We start from the raw sequence: 16,555 nt of genomic DNA, 5'->3' as shown, positions 1-16,555 counted from the left end.
CTCTGATGTGGGCTATATGAGTAAAGGGTAAGAAGTGTGGAGTTTCAGAAAATTTCTTAAGTCATTATGTTTCAGATACAAATAAATTGATTTCCCATACTTTAAACTTTCATATTCCAACAATGAAATATCTCCTAGACTCTGAAATGCGTGGAAGATGGTTATAGGAAAGAACACGCCTTCATATTTCTCAGTCCTTAAATAGAACATTTTTGATCGCATTGAGAAGAGATTCCTAGGATATCTTGATTGGCAAACTTAACCTTTTAATTTGAGCAGTTGATGTACATAAGTGGCATAGGATATCACCTCTGTAATTTTTATGTTTGGACCTTTAAAAACAAAAATATTTCTTGACTTCTGTTCCACTCCTGACTTTATACCCTCGTTCAACATATGTTTACTGAGAGCCTGTGATGAGCTCGGTATCCAGGCACCAGGGATACAGTTTTGCAGAAACAATTTGTCCCTCCCTCGTGGCGATTACATTTCTGGTTTACTTCTCCCCACTTCCTCACCCCTCTGAAGGCTCTTACAAGTCTTCCTGGAGAAAGAGGAACCACTCCCCATTCCTTCTTTGGGCCTCTGAATTTTATGCCACAGTTACTTGAATGTCCGGCACTATTCTAGGCTGGGAATGCACAAAGGAAAAATATGGCCCCTGCCTTCGAATAGTTTCTAATCTAGAGGCAAAAACAAATGTCAGAAATTACACTGAGATCCAACAGTAACTATGGTTCAGTATGATAACTACCATTGAAAATGTAACCTGTGCCAGTCATTCTTGTGAGTGCTTTACATTTAACTCATTTAAATCATACACTGACTGTACCAGTCATACCTTTCTATCCCTGAGTTATAAATGAGGGTACAGGCACAGAGAGGTTAAGTAACTGGGCCAAGGTTGCAGCAGCAAAGTGATGAAACCAGGATCCAGACCAGTTTTCTGACTTTGAAGCTCTCAGCCTCTGCACAACAACTCTTCTGGTGGCACAAGTAGGATCTTGGGACTGCCCAGGATAGCTGGAGACAGCCTCGCGAGGGAGGAAGTTGTTGAGATAAGGCTGGAGGAATGAGTATGAATTTGCCACAAGAAAGTTGGGTTCCCTTCAGGGAGACAAGCAGATGTGCAAAGGCAGAAGACGGAAGAGATCTCAGCATGTTCCAAGGCACACAGAGGTAATGTGGCTACAAGAAGTGAAAGTGGAAAGGTTGGTTGGGCGTCCAGGGCTAGGCTTGGGCCGCATCATACCATGCACAGGAGTTGAGATTTCAGCCTCTGAAGAACTTGGAGCAGAAATATGAAATGGCTAAATTTTAGAAAGATATGGATCCCCTTGAAGTTCAGGGGTTGCTAAGCCCTTGGGTCTTGGAATAAACAATCCTCATTAGTTTGAGGAAAAAAAAATCATATTGGATACACATTGTTACGCGTTGAGTTGTGTGTCGTTAAAAGACGTTGACGCCAGTACCTGTGGATGTGACCTCATTTGGAAATGGGGTTGTCATAGATATAACTAAGTTAAGATGAGGTTATTCCTAATCCAGTATAACTGGTGACCTCGTAAGAATAGGAGGAGATGGAGATACCCAGGGAGGATGCCATGGGACAACAGTGGCATAGATTGAAGTGGTACATTTGCAAGCCAAGGATTGTCAGCCACCACCAAAGGCTAGGAAGAGGAAAGGAAAGATTTATCCCTAGAGCCTTCCTAGGGGCCTGTTCACACCTGTTGACACCTTGATTTTGGACTTTGAGCCTCCAGAACTGTGGGAGAATAAATTTCTGTTCTAAGCCATCCAGTTTGTGGTACTTCGCTACCGCAGCCCTAGATAACAAACATATTAACCTCGATTTTTCTAAATGTGTTCATCAGCAATTAATGTCTGGGAAACACTGTGCTCTGTGCTAAAGAGTATAAGAAAATAAAAGTTAGCCATTGCACATAAGAATGTAAATTCTCTGCCTGTTTCCCCTCAGCACTTAGGTGTTTCACATCAATCCAACGAGAGCAGTAGGCATTTAAAAAGTATAAGACAAGTTCCTAATCTCAGTTTACTCACTTTAAATGCCAAGTCACTAATTTGAAAGGAATAAATTGCCATAGGTGGGTTTATTGTGCTTTCCTTTGTAAACCAAAAGTAAATATTATTTGCTGGTTATTAAACTTGCACAACAGAATGATTTATCTGCACTTTGTTGCCTAGTTTCAAAAGTTGTTAATCATTCTAAACATTTTTTGCAGTTTAGGACCCGCCTGAAATTAGCAAGTGGGTTTCTCAGTTAAACTGAGGCCTGTTGGTTTAGATTCGGCCAAAGAGTTTCCTGATGAAGACAAGGATGGTTCGAGAGCAAACAGTGGATGACACGGATACAATCACTCTTAAAGAAGAGCAGCTCTGGAACATAAATGAATCAGGAACAGTATTACTGTTAGTAATATTAATACTAATAGGGAATTGGTATTGTAGTAATAACATTATTATATAATGTTTGCTAACTAAGTATGCAAACCATCTTAAAGCATGTGGCCCTATTTAGCCTAAGAGTTTTACAGTGTACAAGATACTTAGGTCAATTATATCTTAATAAAATTGGAAACAATAGTGTAGAAGATACTTGAAATTGGAAATCAGTGTTTTGGATTGCTCATCTAGGCCTGTGAGATGTTATTTTTAAGCAGTTCCTTTTTTTATGCAGGCTGACAACTTGCTTTTACTCTCACTAGTCAGTTCATCTTGTTTATGGTTTTATTTGCACTTCAGTTTGCCTAAATGGTTTGGGGTCATGTTTTATAATTTTAACTCTTTCATCTTGCCTATTAGTTGTCAGTTCCCTCTCAGTTAACAATGTCTTTGTATCCTCATTTTAAATAAAAATTTTAATAGTTGGGAAGATTCATACATACCTATATTAAATATTAGTATGTTCAGATTAGAACATAATTATATTAGAATAATGTCCTTTTTGAATTTCATAAACTTTGAAACATTTATATTGGTGATGGATGAAAAGAACTTTCTGAATGATACTGTTAAATATCAACCAGTAGGTGGCGAAAACTGGCAATAAAAAGCTTTTTGTTTGCCAGATTGGAGAATAAAGAAGGAAAACATAGGCCTTTCAGACTCTTGATACAATCTCCATTCACTGCATCTTGTTCTTTTCTCTTTCTGGTGTCACCCTACTGCTAGAACCCAGCCAGGCAAAACTGGGAAAAGGACCATCCATTGGCTCTTAAAAGTGGAAGGCATCTTGGGAAGTGAAAAGCCTACATGTAGAAGGTCATTGGAAGGTCTCTAGATTCACACCTGGAACTCCTGACTCAGACTAGTGGTCTCTCCACCATCTCACCAATGCCCAGAGGCAGACAGTTAATCCACACACTTCTGGGGAATACCCACTCTCAGCTTTAGGTGGAATCTAATAAACATGCAATCTGAATGGAGGAATGGTTTCACCCTTTTGATTGAAAGAGTATCCAGGACATTCCCAGGGAATATACAGCCTTAGTCAAGGACTAATGCAGACCTGTCCTGAGAATATTTGGTTAACAGTCAAGTGTAGAAGACTCTGTAAAGTGAGGCTCTATGAAGTAAAGGAGGAATAAAGGAAGCTTTTCTTTCCCTGGGAATGGGGTACCATTTCCTTTTGGTTGCCCCCTTTGCAGAAGTACTCTCCTTTCCAGCTCTGGCCTCTCATTTCCTCACTCACACGCTGGATCTCAGAACACTAAAGCTTTCAATTCCTCTTAAGTGATTTTGGAGGTTTAAGACAAGGTTCTGAGAAGATTCCTAAACCACGATGTGTGGCGTTAGCAGGGGTTTCTGCTAATTTCCGTGAGAACATATATCCCAGGTCAGTCTATACCCAGCATCTCTCTCCGGGCCAGCACACCTCCCCACCGCGACCATGGGTAAAAGGGCACTCTGGCACAGCCATGGGAAGGCTGGAAGGACCACCTTCCTTCATTCTCTCTTGTCTGGGTAAGACAGTTGGACAGGCAGTCATTCCTACCTGCCAGAGGTTGGCACATTGGCTGACTGGCTTTGATAAGTGAAGAAATTAAAATAATTTGCTGTGCTTATTTTGCTAAGGAAGAAATGCTTTGATTTTAGACTAGGAATGAGACAAACTAAAGACAGTGTGAGAACGTTTTTGTGCACCCGGGCAGTACTCACTTCTCACGTTTCTGCGACCACAATAATCCAGTGTCCCTGTCAGTTTGTACTTGAGCCCCGTTAGGTAAACCGCCATGCTATTAGTAAACATTTTTTTTTCTTTGCACTTTATTTGTCAAAGACTCTTAGAGATAAAAATAAACACATGCAACTGGTTTGCCCTCATGCTTTCCTCCTGGGGGCTACTCATGCTGATGAATTAAAAAAAAAAAAACAGCGTGTGCTGGTGTGTACTTACTAAGTGTGTAATACCTGGGTCTGTGTACGTATAGATAACTCGAGAAAGTGTGACCATCTGGGATTCGCTGCTAGGCGACCACGGAGGTCCTCAGAAACCCACCCACCCTGGTTTAGGGGCTGCCGGCCTGAAAGTTGCCCTATAGCCCCCCGCGGCGTCCAGCCCTAACCCAATGCCAAAATTGCTAGGAGCAGAGGAAAAATATTTACTTAACCACTTGAAAGCCCGTGGTATCCCCTACCAGCTTCTCCGCTGGGCCACTGGGAGCTACGTCTAGCCTTGATCAGGGATGGTGTCTCCGGAGTGTATGTTCTGCATGGACACCTAGGGAGCAACTGGAAAGGAAACACGACGCTTGGAGCTTCCCTCGCTGATGAATGGGCAGCGTCGCCTTTCTTCACGGGAAGGTCAACCTCGGCCGAGCGCTGGTAACACGATGTGCGCGCGCGCGCGCACACACACACACACACACACACGCACACACACACGGTAGAAGGGTCTAAGCGATTCCCGGCGCTTTTCCAGCGCTTGTTTTCTTGGCGTCGCCCCGTCCCCTCACTCCCCAGCAGCCACCCGGCCGGCCGCGTGCGGTTCCCCGCGCGCCCCTAAGGCCCCTCGCGGGCCCCGGAGACCCCGAGCGCGCGCCGGGCCCGCCGCAGGCCGGAGGAGGCCCCTCGCACACCCACCGCGCCGCGGCCGCGCGGGAGGCCTGCGCCGCCCGCGCCACCCACCGGCCGGGCCCGGCGCGCGGGCGGGCGGGCAGAGAGGGCGGGGGCCGTCCCGGGCGCGCCCTCCCCGGCCGCGGCCCTGCGCGCCATGTGTTCCCGGCGGGCGCGCCGCTCCCGGGCCGGCCGCGGCTCCTTTAACCGGGGAAGGGGAGCAGGGCGGAGGGGGTGGTGGGGCGGCTCCGAGGAGGGTTCTTTCTTTCTTCTTTTTTTGAATGAACAGTGTGACGTACTACAGGAAACCAGTCGGTTAGAGAGAATGAAGTAAGAGGCCAGGCCCCCCCCCCGCGCGCCGCGCCCGCCCCCTTCCTCCCGGCGCCCGCCCCCTCCCCCGCCCCCGCCCCCGCCCGCGCCCGTCGCGCTCCCGCCCGCCGCGCTCGGTTTCCCCGCCGAGACACCGCCGCCGCCGCCGCCGCCGCCGCCGCCACTGCCAGCGAAGGTGCCGGGCGCCGGGCCCTCCCCGCCGGCGCGGCCGTCATCGCCCGGAGCGGGTGCGCGGCGAGAGCGCGGGGGAGGCGGGCGCCGCCAGCGCCGCCGCGCAGAGGAGCAGGAGGAGGAGAAAGGGTGCGCAGCCCGGAGGCGGGGTGCGCCGGTGGGGTGCAGCGGAAGAGGGGGTCCGGGGGGGGAGAACTTCGTAGCAGTTATCCTTTTTAGGAAAAGAGGAAAAAATAAAACCCTCCCCCACTACCTCCTTCTCCCCACCCCTGGCCGCACCACACACAGCGCGGGCTTCTCGCGCTCGGCACCGGCGGGCCGGGCGCGTCCAGCCTTCATTTATCAAGCAGCTTTTCGGAAAATGCATTTGCCGTTCGGAGTTTAATCAGAAGAGGATTCCTGCCCCCGTTCCCGGCTCGTCCACCGGCCCCTGATCCCTGTCTCTCTCCCGTGGAGGCGTGAAGCGGTCCCGCGGATAGAGATCCATGTCTGTGCCCGCGCGTGTGTGCGCGCGTGTAAATTGCCGAGAGAGGGAAAATCACAGGACTTCTGCAAATACCGGACTGAAAATTGTAATTCATCTGCCGCCGCCGCTGCCTTTCTTTTCTCGTGCTCTTGAGCTCTCCGTTTGGGATTTCTAAGGATTGACATTTCCGTAAAGGAGAAGTCTGAGAATCAAACTGGAAATTCTCCTAATTTGTATACTCCCCTCCCCCAGCTCCTGATTCATTTGGAAGTTTCAAAGCAGCTATAACTGGAGAGTTCTGAAGACTGATGGAATCTTTGCCTTATGCATTTGTTTTGTTTTCACAAAAAAGGAAACTTGACAGAGGATCATGCTGTCCTTAAAAAATACAAGTAAGTTCTTTGCACAGGAAATTGGTTTAATGTAACTTTCAATGGAAACATTTGAGATTTTAACTTTAAGTGCATTCGAGTAAGTTTATTTCCAAGCAGTTTAATACATTTTTAGCTGTGTAACTTGCAGTGTGTATGACCTGCGTTCCCCAGTGTGTAAGGAAAATGCACCTGATTTTGACTTAGTTTTTTTTTTAACCTTTCAGCATCACGGAGGAAATAGACTGATATTAACAAAATTAATAATGTGCCTCATGAAATAAAGATCCGAAAGGGATTTAAATAAAAATTTCCTGCATCTCATGCCAGGAGGGAAACACCAGAATCAAGTGTTCCGCGTGATTGAAGACACCCCCTCATCCAAGAATGCAAAGCACATCCAATAAAATAGCTGGATTATAACTATTCTCTCTTGTGGGGCCGTGGGGCGGGAAGCGGGGGCGAGAGGTGCTGTTGGTACCCGGCTGCTTTTCCTCGGGGGAAGGATGGCGCACCCTGGGAGAACAGGGTACGATAACCGGGAGATAGTGATGAAATACATCCACTATAAGCTGTCGCAGAGGGGCTACGAGTGGGATGCCGGAGACGCAGGTACCGTGTTCCCGGGGGCCGCCCCCGCGCCGGGCATCTTCTCCTCCCAACCCGGGCGCACCCCCGCGCCCACCAGGACCTCGCCGCCGCCGCCCCCGACCGCCCCTGCCGCCGCCGCCGCCGCCGCCGCCGCAGGGCCTGCGCTCAGCCCTGTGCCACCTGTGGTCCACCTGACCCTGCGCCAGGCCGGCGATGACTTCTCCCGTCGCTACCGCCGCGACTTTGCCGAGATGTCCAGCCAGCTCCACCTGACGCCCTTCACCGCGAGGGGACGCTTTGCCACGGTGGTGGAGGAGCTCTTCAGGGATGGGGTGAACTGGGGGAGGATTGTGGCCTTCTTTGAGTTCGGTGGGGTCATGTGTGTGGAGAGCGTCAACCGGGAGATGTCGCCCCTGGTGGACAACATCGCCCTGTGGATGACTGAGTACCTGAATCGGCACCTGCACACCTGGATCCAGGATAACGGAGGCTGGGTAGGTGCATATCTGGTTGAATGTGAGTCTGGGCTGGATGTCTTGGGTCTGTGATGCGCTGGTTGGAGTGTGGGTGGGCTGCTGGGCCAAGGGCAGGCCCCTGAGCCAATGCAATAAAATCAGGTTTGTGGCTTCCCTCCCTTTTCCCCTATACAGAGCTCTCTCTGCCAATCCTGCTGTGATCTTGCTTACCGCCAAAATTGTTTCCTTTGCTTGTCTGCCGCTGAGGTTCAAAGATCTAGATTCAGTAGGCTCTTGGGATAAATGGCACCCCTTCAGGTTTCTCAAACTGGAGATCCAAGAATCCCCAGCATCACAATACCTGGCCTGAGTAGCTGGTTGAAATCAGAGATTGCAAGGACAACTCGTAAACTAGAAGTCAGGCTGGGTCCTGGCAGTCCACATGAGAAATGAGCTCTCCTGGGGGTTTCTTTTTTGTACTAAAATTTGAGAACCACCCAATTAGAAGAACAGACTCCCCCAGAAGACCAAGAGCATGCCTTTTCACTTGGTAAAATCTACCCAAAAAGAAAAACCAATGTAGCCCTTTTCCCTGGAGAACTTGAATGTGTTTGTAAAAAGATAAGGTGTTAGTTGACTTTCCAAAAGTCCAGGGACTCTCGCCTACACTGTGTGCCACATTCCCAAGGGGGCATCGCCCAGGGTTTTGAAGAACACTCAGCTGTGGTATCTCATCAGTGACAGAATTTGCATTGGCTTCCATACCTTGTGTTCTGTTTCTATAACTTGTGTATGATTTTGAGGTTTACTGGAATTTGAGTATCTTTTACTTTTCACCACCTAGAATCCCTATCTTTTGGTGGTCTCCTCTGCTGGAAAAGCTTGCATCTGTGGTATTTGCATAAAGCATAGGAGAATTGGTTCTTAGCTGTGGATTCTCATGCTCTGACTTTAGCCGAAGTGATTGATGCTTGTATTTTTGAGGAACATCTGTGAGCTGATTTTTTTTCTGGTACTGTTGTGCGAAATTGAGCTTCCAGCACGTTACCATAAAGTTCTTTTATTGTGTGTGATTCTCTGGGGGAGGGGTACAGGTCCCAAGATTGATGAAGTGTGAGTGAAATCTATACTTCATATCCCAAGTTATTAATTTATGAAAAAAGTAAAAGAGGAATGATTCTTGTCCAAAGGTTTTTTTTTTTTTTGCACACTTTTTGTTTTCACCTGAAGAATCGTCTTTGAAAAAGGATGCAACTCAGTGCTTCCTTTTATAGTCTCTAGGGAGAATTACTTGTGTTATTATTTTATAGGACCTAACAGGATTAAAAAGCCTAGAAGTCATTACAAGTGGATTCAACTTCAAGAAGCACATTACATATTTTACTACAGTTTACAGAGTATGCTAATATTAAGGGGCCAAAAAGAGAAAAGGCCAAGAAAAGTAGATGACTAACATGAACATCTGATCCTACTTGACCAAAGTTGACAAAATATTGATGCCACTGTTGAGTGTTTAAAACATCCTTATTTAATCTCCAGAGTTTAAATGCTTTTTGTGAATTGTTTGTTTTTTTGAGATCCCATATTATCAGATCTTTAGTAATTCTGGAAGAATTCAGTAAAGGGTGAAAAAAATATTTTTGTTAAATGTTTGGTTAAGTAAGTGGTTTTATTTTTAACCACCATAACCAAAGAGATAGGGACTTCCAGACACCAAAAGGATCATTTAAGACCAAAGTAAAACAAATTTAACAGTTTCACTATTTCATATTTTTGTGAAAAAAAATTTAATTTTTTTTTCTTTCTAGTTGAAAGAAATCAAAGGTGGTAACTGTCATGTGTCAAGTAATTTAATAAAAAGAGGAAAAACGGAGACATATGTTTATGATAGAAATTAAGATATAATCTTGATCTTTGTTGTCAAGTTGTGGTATATTAACATCCCATACAATTGATTGAGTTTTCTTTCTAAGTGAAGGCTCCCTTTTTCCTCCTTTCAAAATAAAGTTTTCTCAGTAGAGCCTATCTTTGTGGTCAACAGGTATCTGAGGTTGATAAATGTAGAGGCTACGTTTTATGATGCCAAACCACAATGACGTACCATAGAACATGATAAACTTTTTTATTTGACAAAAGCTCTTATAGTAAAAATAAGTAATAGAGAAGCACAAATAGCTGATGGTAAAATGTGTAGCTTTCAGGACAACATATAGATGGATGACTAAATAGGAAAACAAAGGGCTGTGGCAAAAATAAAAGTTTGTATCGGGAAATGCAATCATAAATGTACACTTTGGAATAAAAGTGGTAGAATTTGAGAGTCTGATTGACTCATTCTTTCAAAGGTGCATTATTAATCTAAATTTTTATGTTAAGCATTTGTCATACAGATTTTCCTTCAAATTTGCACCAATCGGGGTTGCATCTCTAATAATATGTTGCACCTTATGGTGTAAAGGACTCAACAGAGATGGTCAAGTTTCAGAAGAAACTTGGCACATTCTTTTCACAGTGGACAATGACTTGCACTGTGTACAGGACTCAGTTCATCTACTGAATCTATACTGATGGGGCTTTAGGCTTAAAGGTCCATTTTTAAATTTTTTTCTTTGCTGCTGCTACTTCTGAGGCCGATAAAAAAACAGTTTGCATTTCATATTCCATAACTTGTAGAAAGCAGGGCCTTGGAATGATAAGCGTTTGAGAGATGGTCCCAGAAGCCTACAAATTAAGTAAAGACTAAAGAAGAAATTGGATGTAGAGTGGGGTGGGGCTTTTTCCTAGGTCTGAATAAGGCATCCAGACAGAGACAGGACAGTGGAGCAGTGAGGCGGCAGCAGTCCTAGGAAATGTCTGAGATCCTGCTGTGCCAAGTGTGGTTCACAGACCAGCAGCCTGAGCATCACCTGAGAGCTTAGGGATGCAATCTCAGGTCTCACCCCAGAGCTTCTGAGTCAGAATCTGTGGTTCACACATCTACAGGTGTTTGTGTGCACGTGAAAGTTAGAGATGCTGGCCACCAGCATCGACCATTGATTCCTGCAGACGTCTTGTTGGAAGAATGACAATCTGAGGATAGGTCTTACAGTGTCTCTTTTCCAGTGGCTTCACAGGTTCATACCTGGAACACTGACTGTTTCCCATGTGTCCTCTTGAGTGATCTGACCTTTGGAAGAAATAGACTAGAATGAGAGAAGGGATATGTTATTATAAGCTCCATCATCTCAGAAATGTTTTTCACAGCCGCTATACAACTTGTATTGGCATTACTGACCACATTAAAATAAGGTAGCTTTTCTACTCCAGTTAGCTCTTTTCATAGCTCCATTAGGTATTTTTTATCCCCTTGTAACAATTTAAATTCTGTAGATGAGTTTAGTGGCCCTGAGACTGCTTCATGACGAGGGGGCTCTTGGCAAGCAGAAGGCTGAGATTTGGGCAGGTTGATGGGGAGTGAACATTGAGAGAGCCCTCCAAACTGAGGAATGCTACAGCATTTTGCTTGGTGGCTTTAAGGCTGCCAAAATGAGCTGCCTTAAACAGGCAATTGACTTCATTCTGTTGATGAGATGGCAGTGTGACATTTTTGTGTGTGTTTGTCTTTTGGTCTTTGTGGTTTAGGAAGGCAGGAACTTATTTCTCCTCATCCAACAGAGGTTAGCTTCCTTTTTATTAGTTGGTCAGCAAGCAGTTTCTCTTTTCTGCATGTAGTCCACATCCACCCAAACATTTGATTAACTGGAAAGCAATGGCATTCTCAGGCCAGTGTTGCAAAAGATATGAAAATGCATCATTTAAGTTACCTCCCCCCCCATAAAAAAAAAAAGAAAAAGCATCATTTTTCTAGTGGCTGAATATCAGCTGCTTATGGCCAATTTTGGCAGCAAAATGAGAGGATTAAAAATAGCCCGAAGATGATCCAGTCTTAAATAATTTATTTATTTAATGATGAACTTTCCTTGGGAAAGTGCATCTTTTTGCCTGCTGAGAATCATATGACCCTTCCCAATAATCTATTTTGTAGAAAAAGGTACATGAGTGCTCCTAGAGTTTGCGGTCGTGTGCTGTTGAGTGATTACACGTGGGGACTTTTCTAAAATTTTATAGTTCACTCAGTTCTCTTTTCTGTTTTAGAGCCTTTGTTGCTGTTTAATGTCGGTCGAAAACATGGCTTTCTTTGGTGCATCCTGTTACTTTTCAGCTGTGCTTTCTAGTGAGAACTGATTGATCTTTTTAGCAATCCTTGATTGAACTGGTACATTTCAGATTGCTTAAATGTCATCAGGTCACACAGCACACCAGGTAACAGAAAGCCACAGATTTTTTTTTTTAAGCCAAATTCTTACAGTTTTTCTTTATGTCTACTCCCAGTCCTAGTCAGCTTTTTGGAGGAATGATAAACCCACTCATAAAGCAGATGAGTGGGTGCTGTGTGTACTAACAGTGGCCTCTCCCCGCCAGCGCAACCCTGCACCCATTTCTGAGGTCACCCATCATGTCTTCGCCAGTCGTTCAGCAAAGCAGCATTTGAGCAGAAGTGCATTTGTGCGAGGAGACAACACCGTCTTTGTAGTGTATGAGTGAAAAGGTTTTTTTTCTCCCCCCGGAGATATATTGTATTTGAGGTTCAAAGGTTCTGTTAAACCTTTTTAAGGTAATCTAATAGCACCTTATTCAGAGCGGTAACCTCTCGAGCTGGTCACCCTTTCCCCCGGCTCTGCACCGGAGACCACTCGGCGAGTGACTCCACTGCGAAGGTTCTCTTTCATTCCTCTTGGTTTGATTCAGACAAAATCGGGGATTGATGTCGAAATAGGATTAAAGACGAGAGTCAGTCAAGGACTGAGATCCACAAAAGGGATCGCAGGCCTGCCAGGTGCCCGGCGCTGGGTTAGCAGGGGGTGCAGGACGGAAGGCTTTCCGCTGCCCGGGGCGCCCTCACAGGCTGGTGCTGGAGGTGTCCTCGTGAACTCAGAGCTGCCACTCAGCCTGATAAGCATGATTCTAAACTCTCAAAGTTAGAGGGAAAAAGAGAGGAAAAAAAAAAAAAAACCCACCTAAGTACGTGTTATTTTGCATACATACTTTTTCTGAAAAAGTTATTTCTAAACATATGTCTGTTCATGTGTGCATTAGGCCTGATTTAACTAGGAAGAGAAATATAGATCATTTTAAAAATACCGTGTTACACAGACATACGCTTAAGAGAACCGAAAGGCAGGGGAGTTCCCTTGTTAAATATTTACCCACTAGGTGCTTTATACATGTTATTAAGGCTTAATAAACATTAGTCTTCATTTTTAAAAGTATTTTGTTAATTATTTTTCAGTAAAAGACAATCAGGGCTCTGATTAAGATGATTAGACTAGCTTAATTGGAAGAACTGTCTTTGTTAAATCATTCTGGTATACAGAAAAATATGAGTCAATTTGAATCAGAACAGGGGAAAGATGTTTTTAAAAGCTTTTGTTTTGGTTTGGTTTTAGGTTCTAAGACTGTTCTGTTTATTAAGAGGCTTCTCTTCCAAAATGCTACTTACGTAAATTCCTGTCCACCGTCATGCTGGTGTCCCTGGAGAGCAGGTGTTTACCATCTAACCTCTTTTATTCGTGGTCCCCTTTCTTCAGACGGAGGTTGTAAAACTTTTGAAATTACGACAAAGCCATTTTCATTTCTAAAAGTATTTTTGTGGATGGCTGCCTGTTCGGATCTGCGCTCGGTTCTGTAGTGCCAACACTTTTTATCTGCTCTTTATTTGCCAGACAGAAGACAAACCCAGCTGTCCTTCGGTGAGAATGATGATGGAGTGATTGTTTCTATCTCTCCAAAGCCATTTGGGCTTTCTCACTGTGACCCTACCCCAACTTCCATCACTGTCCCCTATCTGCCCGTCATCCCACCACAGCAAAAGCGCCATCGGGGTAGCTCCTTGTGACCTTTGAACATGTGAAGGGTGGGATTCGCCTGAAGGAAAGAGCCGTTATGTCTAGATACCAGCAAGAGGGAGCAGAGCAAGGGGTCTGTCAAAGCTGGAATATTACGACTCTTACCCCAGTCTTGCTACAGGCAGCTGGACAAGGAAAAATTCTGCCATCAGATATGATGCTTTCCCTCCAGAGATCATAGATTCCAACTCTGGTGCAGGGAAAATATGGACTCTGCTGAAAGAATTTGTACCGGCCCTGATCTCTGCAGTGTGAGAGGAGAGTGGGGGTTGCACCCCAGCCTTGAATAAAGTTTGATTAGCTAAACTTAACTAAAACAGCTTATACTAAAGACTAAGTCCCCAAACACCCTCTTAAACATGTTAGAAAGGGAATCTCCCTGACATGCTGGCGTGGCCGTTTGCAAGCACTAAGAGGTACTCGGGTGATTTTCCCAGCCGATTGACCAGCTCACTAGTATTTCCACTCTGCTCCATGGTTTGCCTTCAGAATTTCAGGGATGGATCCATATTCCATTTTTAGTTAATAATCAGCTCATCAGCTCCCTCGGACTTCAGTGTAATGAGTCAGAAGCTTATGATCGACTCCACTCTCCTCTTTACTAGGTCTCCTGAACACAACCCCAGGACCCACTGTGTCAAGTGAAGCTTATATTTTCCAAGGGAAATTTTACCATTGAGACCAGTACATCTTTCTTGTGACAGTTCCAATGACTATATTTTTCGATTTTCAACTGTCTTTTCTTAAGTGGCAGAAGAATATGGAGAGTTGATGAGTTTTAGTGCTTGGAGCACCAGGCAAGGCATCAGTGTTGCAAGTTGTCTTTTCTTGACTTTTTCCCGGTCTTCTTCACCAGTGCTAAGATTTCTTCTTCTTTCAACGTGATGAATGGCTTATCTACATTATTACCTTTGAACTCGAATTGCAGCCAAATAGTCCACTCAGCTGCATTAGAATTTTCTAACAGACTATGGGACAGATACTTAGTTCTCTTAATTCGATAGCTTCTTCCATTTAGCATAGAAATAAAATTAATTACAAATTATATCATTATCTTTAGATACTGATTTTTTATCTCTTGGGGGAAAAAAGCAAGTCCATAAAGGATGCCAGTTGGCACCTCTAAGTCTAAATTTTCAGGACTATCTCCTAGCCATTTTCTCTGAATTCTTGCTGGGATATCAATCTATGTATCTACCTTTCTCCTGCTCTCTCTCTCTCTCTCTTTTTAACACTGAAAAGTTTTAGAGGTAGTTTTGAGCTATTTTATAACAAAGTTGTAAGTATAGTGAGGCAGAGCCACTTACTAAATATTAAAGAAGTAAACGATGTGAGGAAGTGTTAGTCAAGGAAAATGAGCAGTTGTTCTCAAATCTTAACCCCGAGATCCTAACAACCAGGACAGTGATGGAAATGGAAATGGTTACAGAGATCTTGTTATTTTGTAGAGCATGCCCATTATCTTTTTCCATTGGAAAAAAACATTTATTGAGAGCCTACTATGTGCAAAGTTCTATGCCGGGTGTTTCACTTGGGTGAAAAATGAAGATAACCTTTGCCTTTAAGAAACTTACCAACCAGTAGTGAGACTAAGATAAGTACTGTGTAAATTGCTGTAATCCTTGACGTACTTTAGTGGATGGAGCGATCTGGTCCAGCTAGAAGGGGATCTGCAAGAGTTTCATGGGGGAGATAATAGGGAGGAGATACAGGGAGAGGGCATTTCAGGTCGCTGGACTGGAGGAGTCAGAGCAGGCAGAAATGTATGAGACATCATCGGGGAATTGTAAAGAGTCTGACTTGACTGGGGCATAGAGATCTCTTGTGCGATAAGACTGGGTTCTGAAGTTGAGAGGTTCGTGTTTAACTTGGTAGACCTTAAAAGGATATTGAAAGAGTTCTGAAAAAAGCCGGGATGTGTGGGCTTGTGGAAGATTTACTATGACTGAGGCTGGACAGTGGAGACCAGGTTGGATGTCTGAACCACAGGGAGTGGGGGATGGAGAAGACAGGACAGGTGTGTGGGGGGTCCTGGAGTTGTGGACGCAGAGGACTGACAACAGATTGAACATGAGGAACGAGGGAGGGAAAGAAGCAGAGGATGCAAGTTCAAAATCCAGCTGGTTCGGAAATGATATTGTCCTTAAGGCAGAAAGGAAAGATAAGAACAGTGACTGTTTCGTGGGGTAAGTGTGATGAAATTGATTTTGGACATTTTCAACTTGAGCTTCCAGTAAGATATTCAAGTGGAAATGCCCAGTTTCAGTTGGCCTGAAGGATCCAGAACTCGAGAGAGAAGTTGGGGCTGAAATACACTGTGCCTTTTCCCCAAACCATGTACATTGTCTTCTTTCATTTCCACAAGTGGTCCTCGCTGCCCCTGCTGATTCTACCTTCTGTTATTGCTGTTTCTATACCGCCTTTCCCCGACAGTCCTCTGAAGACTTCTGTGGATTCAATTAAGGTGATCACTTGAAGCTGTACTGTTCAAAGCTTGGCTCTCCATGACCAGTTTGCATCCTTAAAAGAAATTCAACTTGAGTCAGATTAGTGTTGTTGTAACATCCAAATAGTATCCTCCATTTGTAGGGGTCTGACCCAACGAAGGTGTTCGCCTTCACTGGTACTTCCTCACTTAATGAAATAGTTCTCCTATTCAATTTAACCTGCACCTAGCATAGTAGACGGTAGGTGAACACTATGATTGTTGATCAAATAAATGGATTAATAAAGTGAGTGTGAGGGGCTTTGGATGTCAAACTCATCCTAACAGACTAATGTTGTCCCACTCCTCTTCTTCATAGAGTATGTGTGCCTCACTCTGTAATGTCCCATTATAGGGACATATGTGTTCCAAATGTCCCATCCCACAAATCTGTTCATATTTAATAGGAATGAACAAAGGAAAATTCCTATTTTGATTTCATCCTTCATCATTGAATTGAAAAAGTATGTCATTCATACCCGGAGAGAAATCTAGGTTTTGCTTTATAGCAGAACGTTCAACTTGAATCAACATCCTTCATGCTAACGTTAGCCAGCAGCCCATCAGTCGACACACTGTATCTGTGTATGCAGAGAACACATGCACACAGTCTGCATAGATGTGCACGGTTGCTCTCAGTTCTCGTGTTTTATGTGTCAAAC

At 44.5% G+C, this 16,555-nt stretch overlaps 1 protein-coding gene across 3 annotated transcripts in view; it reads left to right on the top strand.

Moving 5' to 3' along the window:
• Positions 1–5,566: 5,566 nt before the first annotated feature.
• Positions 5,567–16,555, top strand: part of BCL2 (BCL2 apoptosis regulator) — a 158,632-nt gene continuing 147,643 nt past the window's right edge. Inside the window, exons 1-2 of one of the 3 annotated variants that reach the window (XM_032470582.1) lie at positions 5,567–6,438; positions 6,645–7,502. In XM_032470582.1, coding sequence (XP_032326473.1) covers positions 6,924–7,502 — 579 coding nt within the window. In that variant the 5' untranslated portion in view covers positions 5,567–6,438; positions 6,645–6,923. The remainder of the gene's footprint in view (positions 6,439–6,644; positions 7,503–16,555) is intronic. The other 2 variants (XM_032470585.1, XM_032470583.1) reach the window with 2 other exon arrangements.

The sequence above is a fragment of the Camelus ferus genome, chromosome 30, assembly GCF_009834535.1.
Source record: "Camelus ferus isolate YT-003-E chromosome 30, BCGSAC_Cfer_1.0, whole genome shotgun sequence".
Lineage (NCBI taxonomy): Eukaryota > Metazoa > Chordata > Mammalia > Artiodactyla > Camelidae > Camelus > Camelus ferus.
This window is presented reverse-complemented; position numbering and strand designations above follow the sequence as displayed.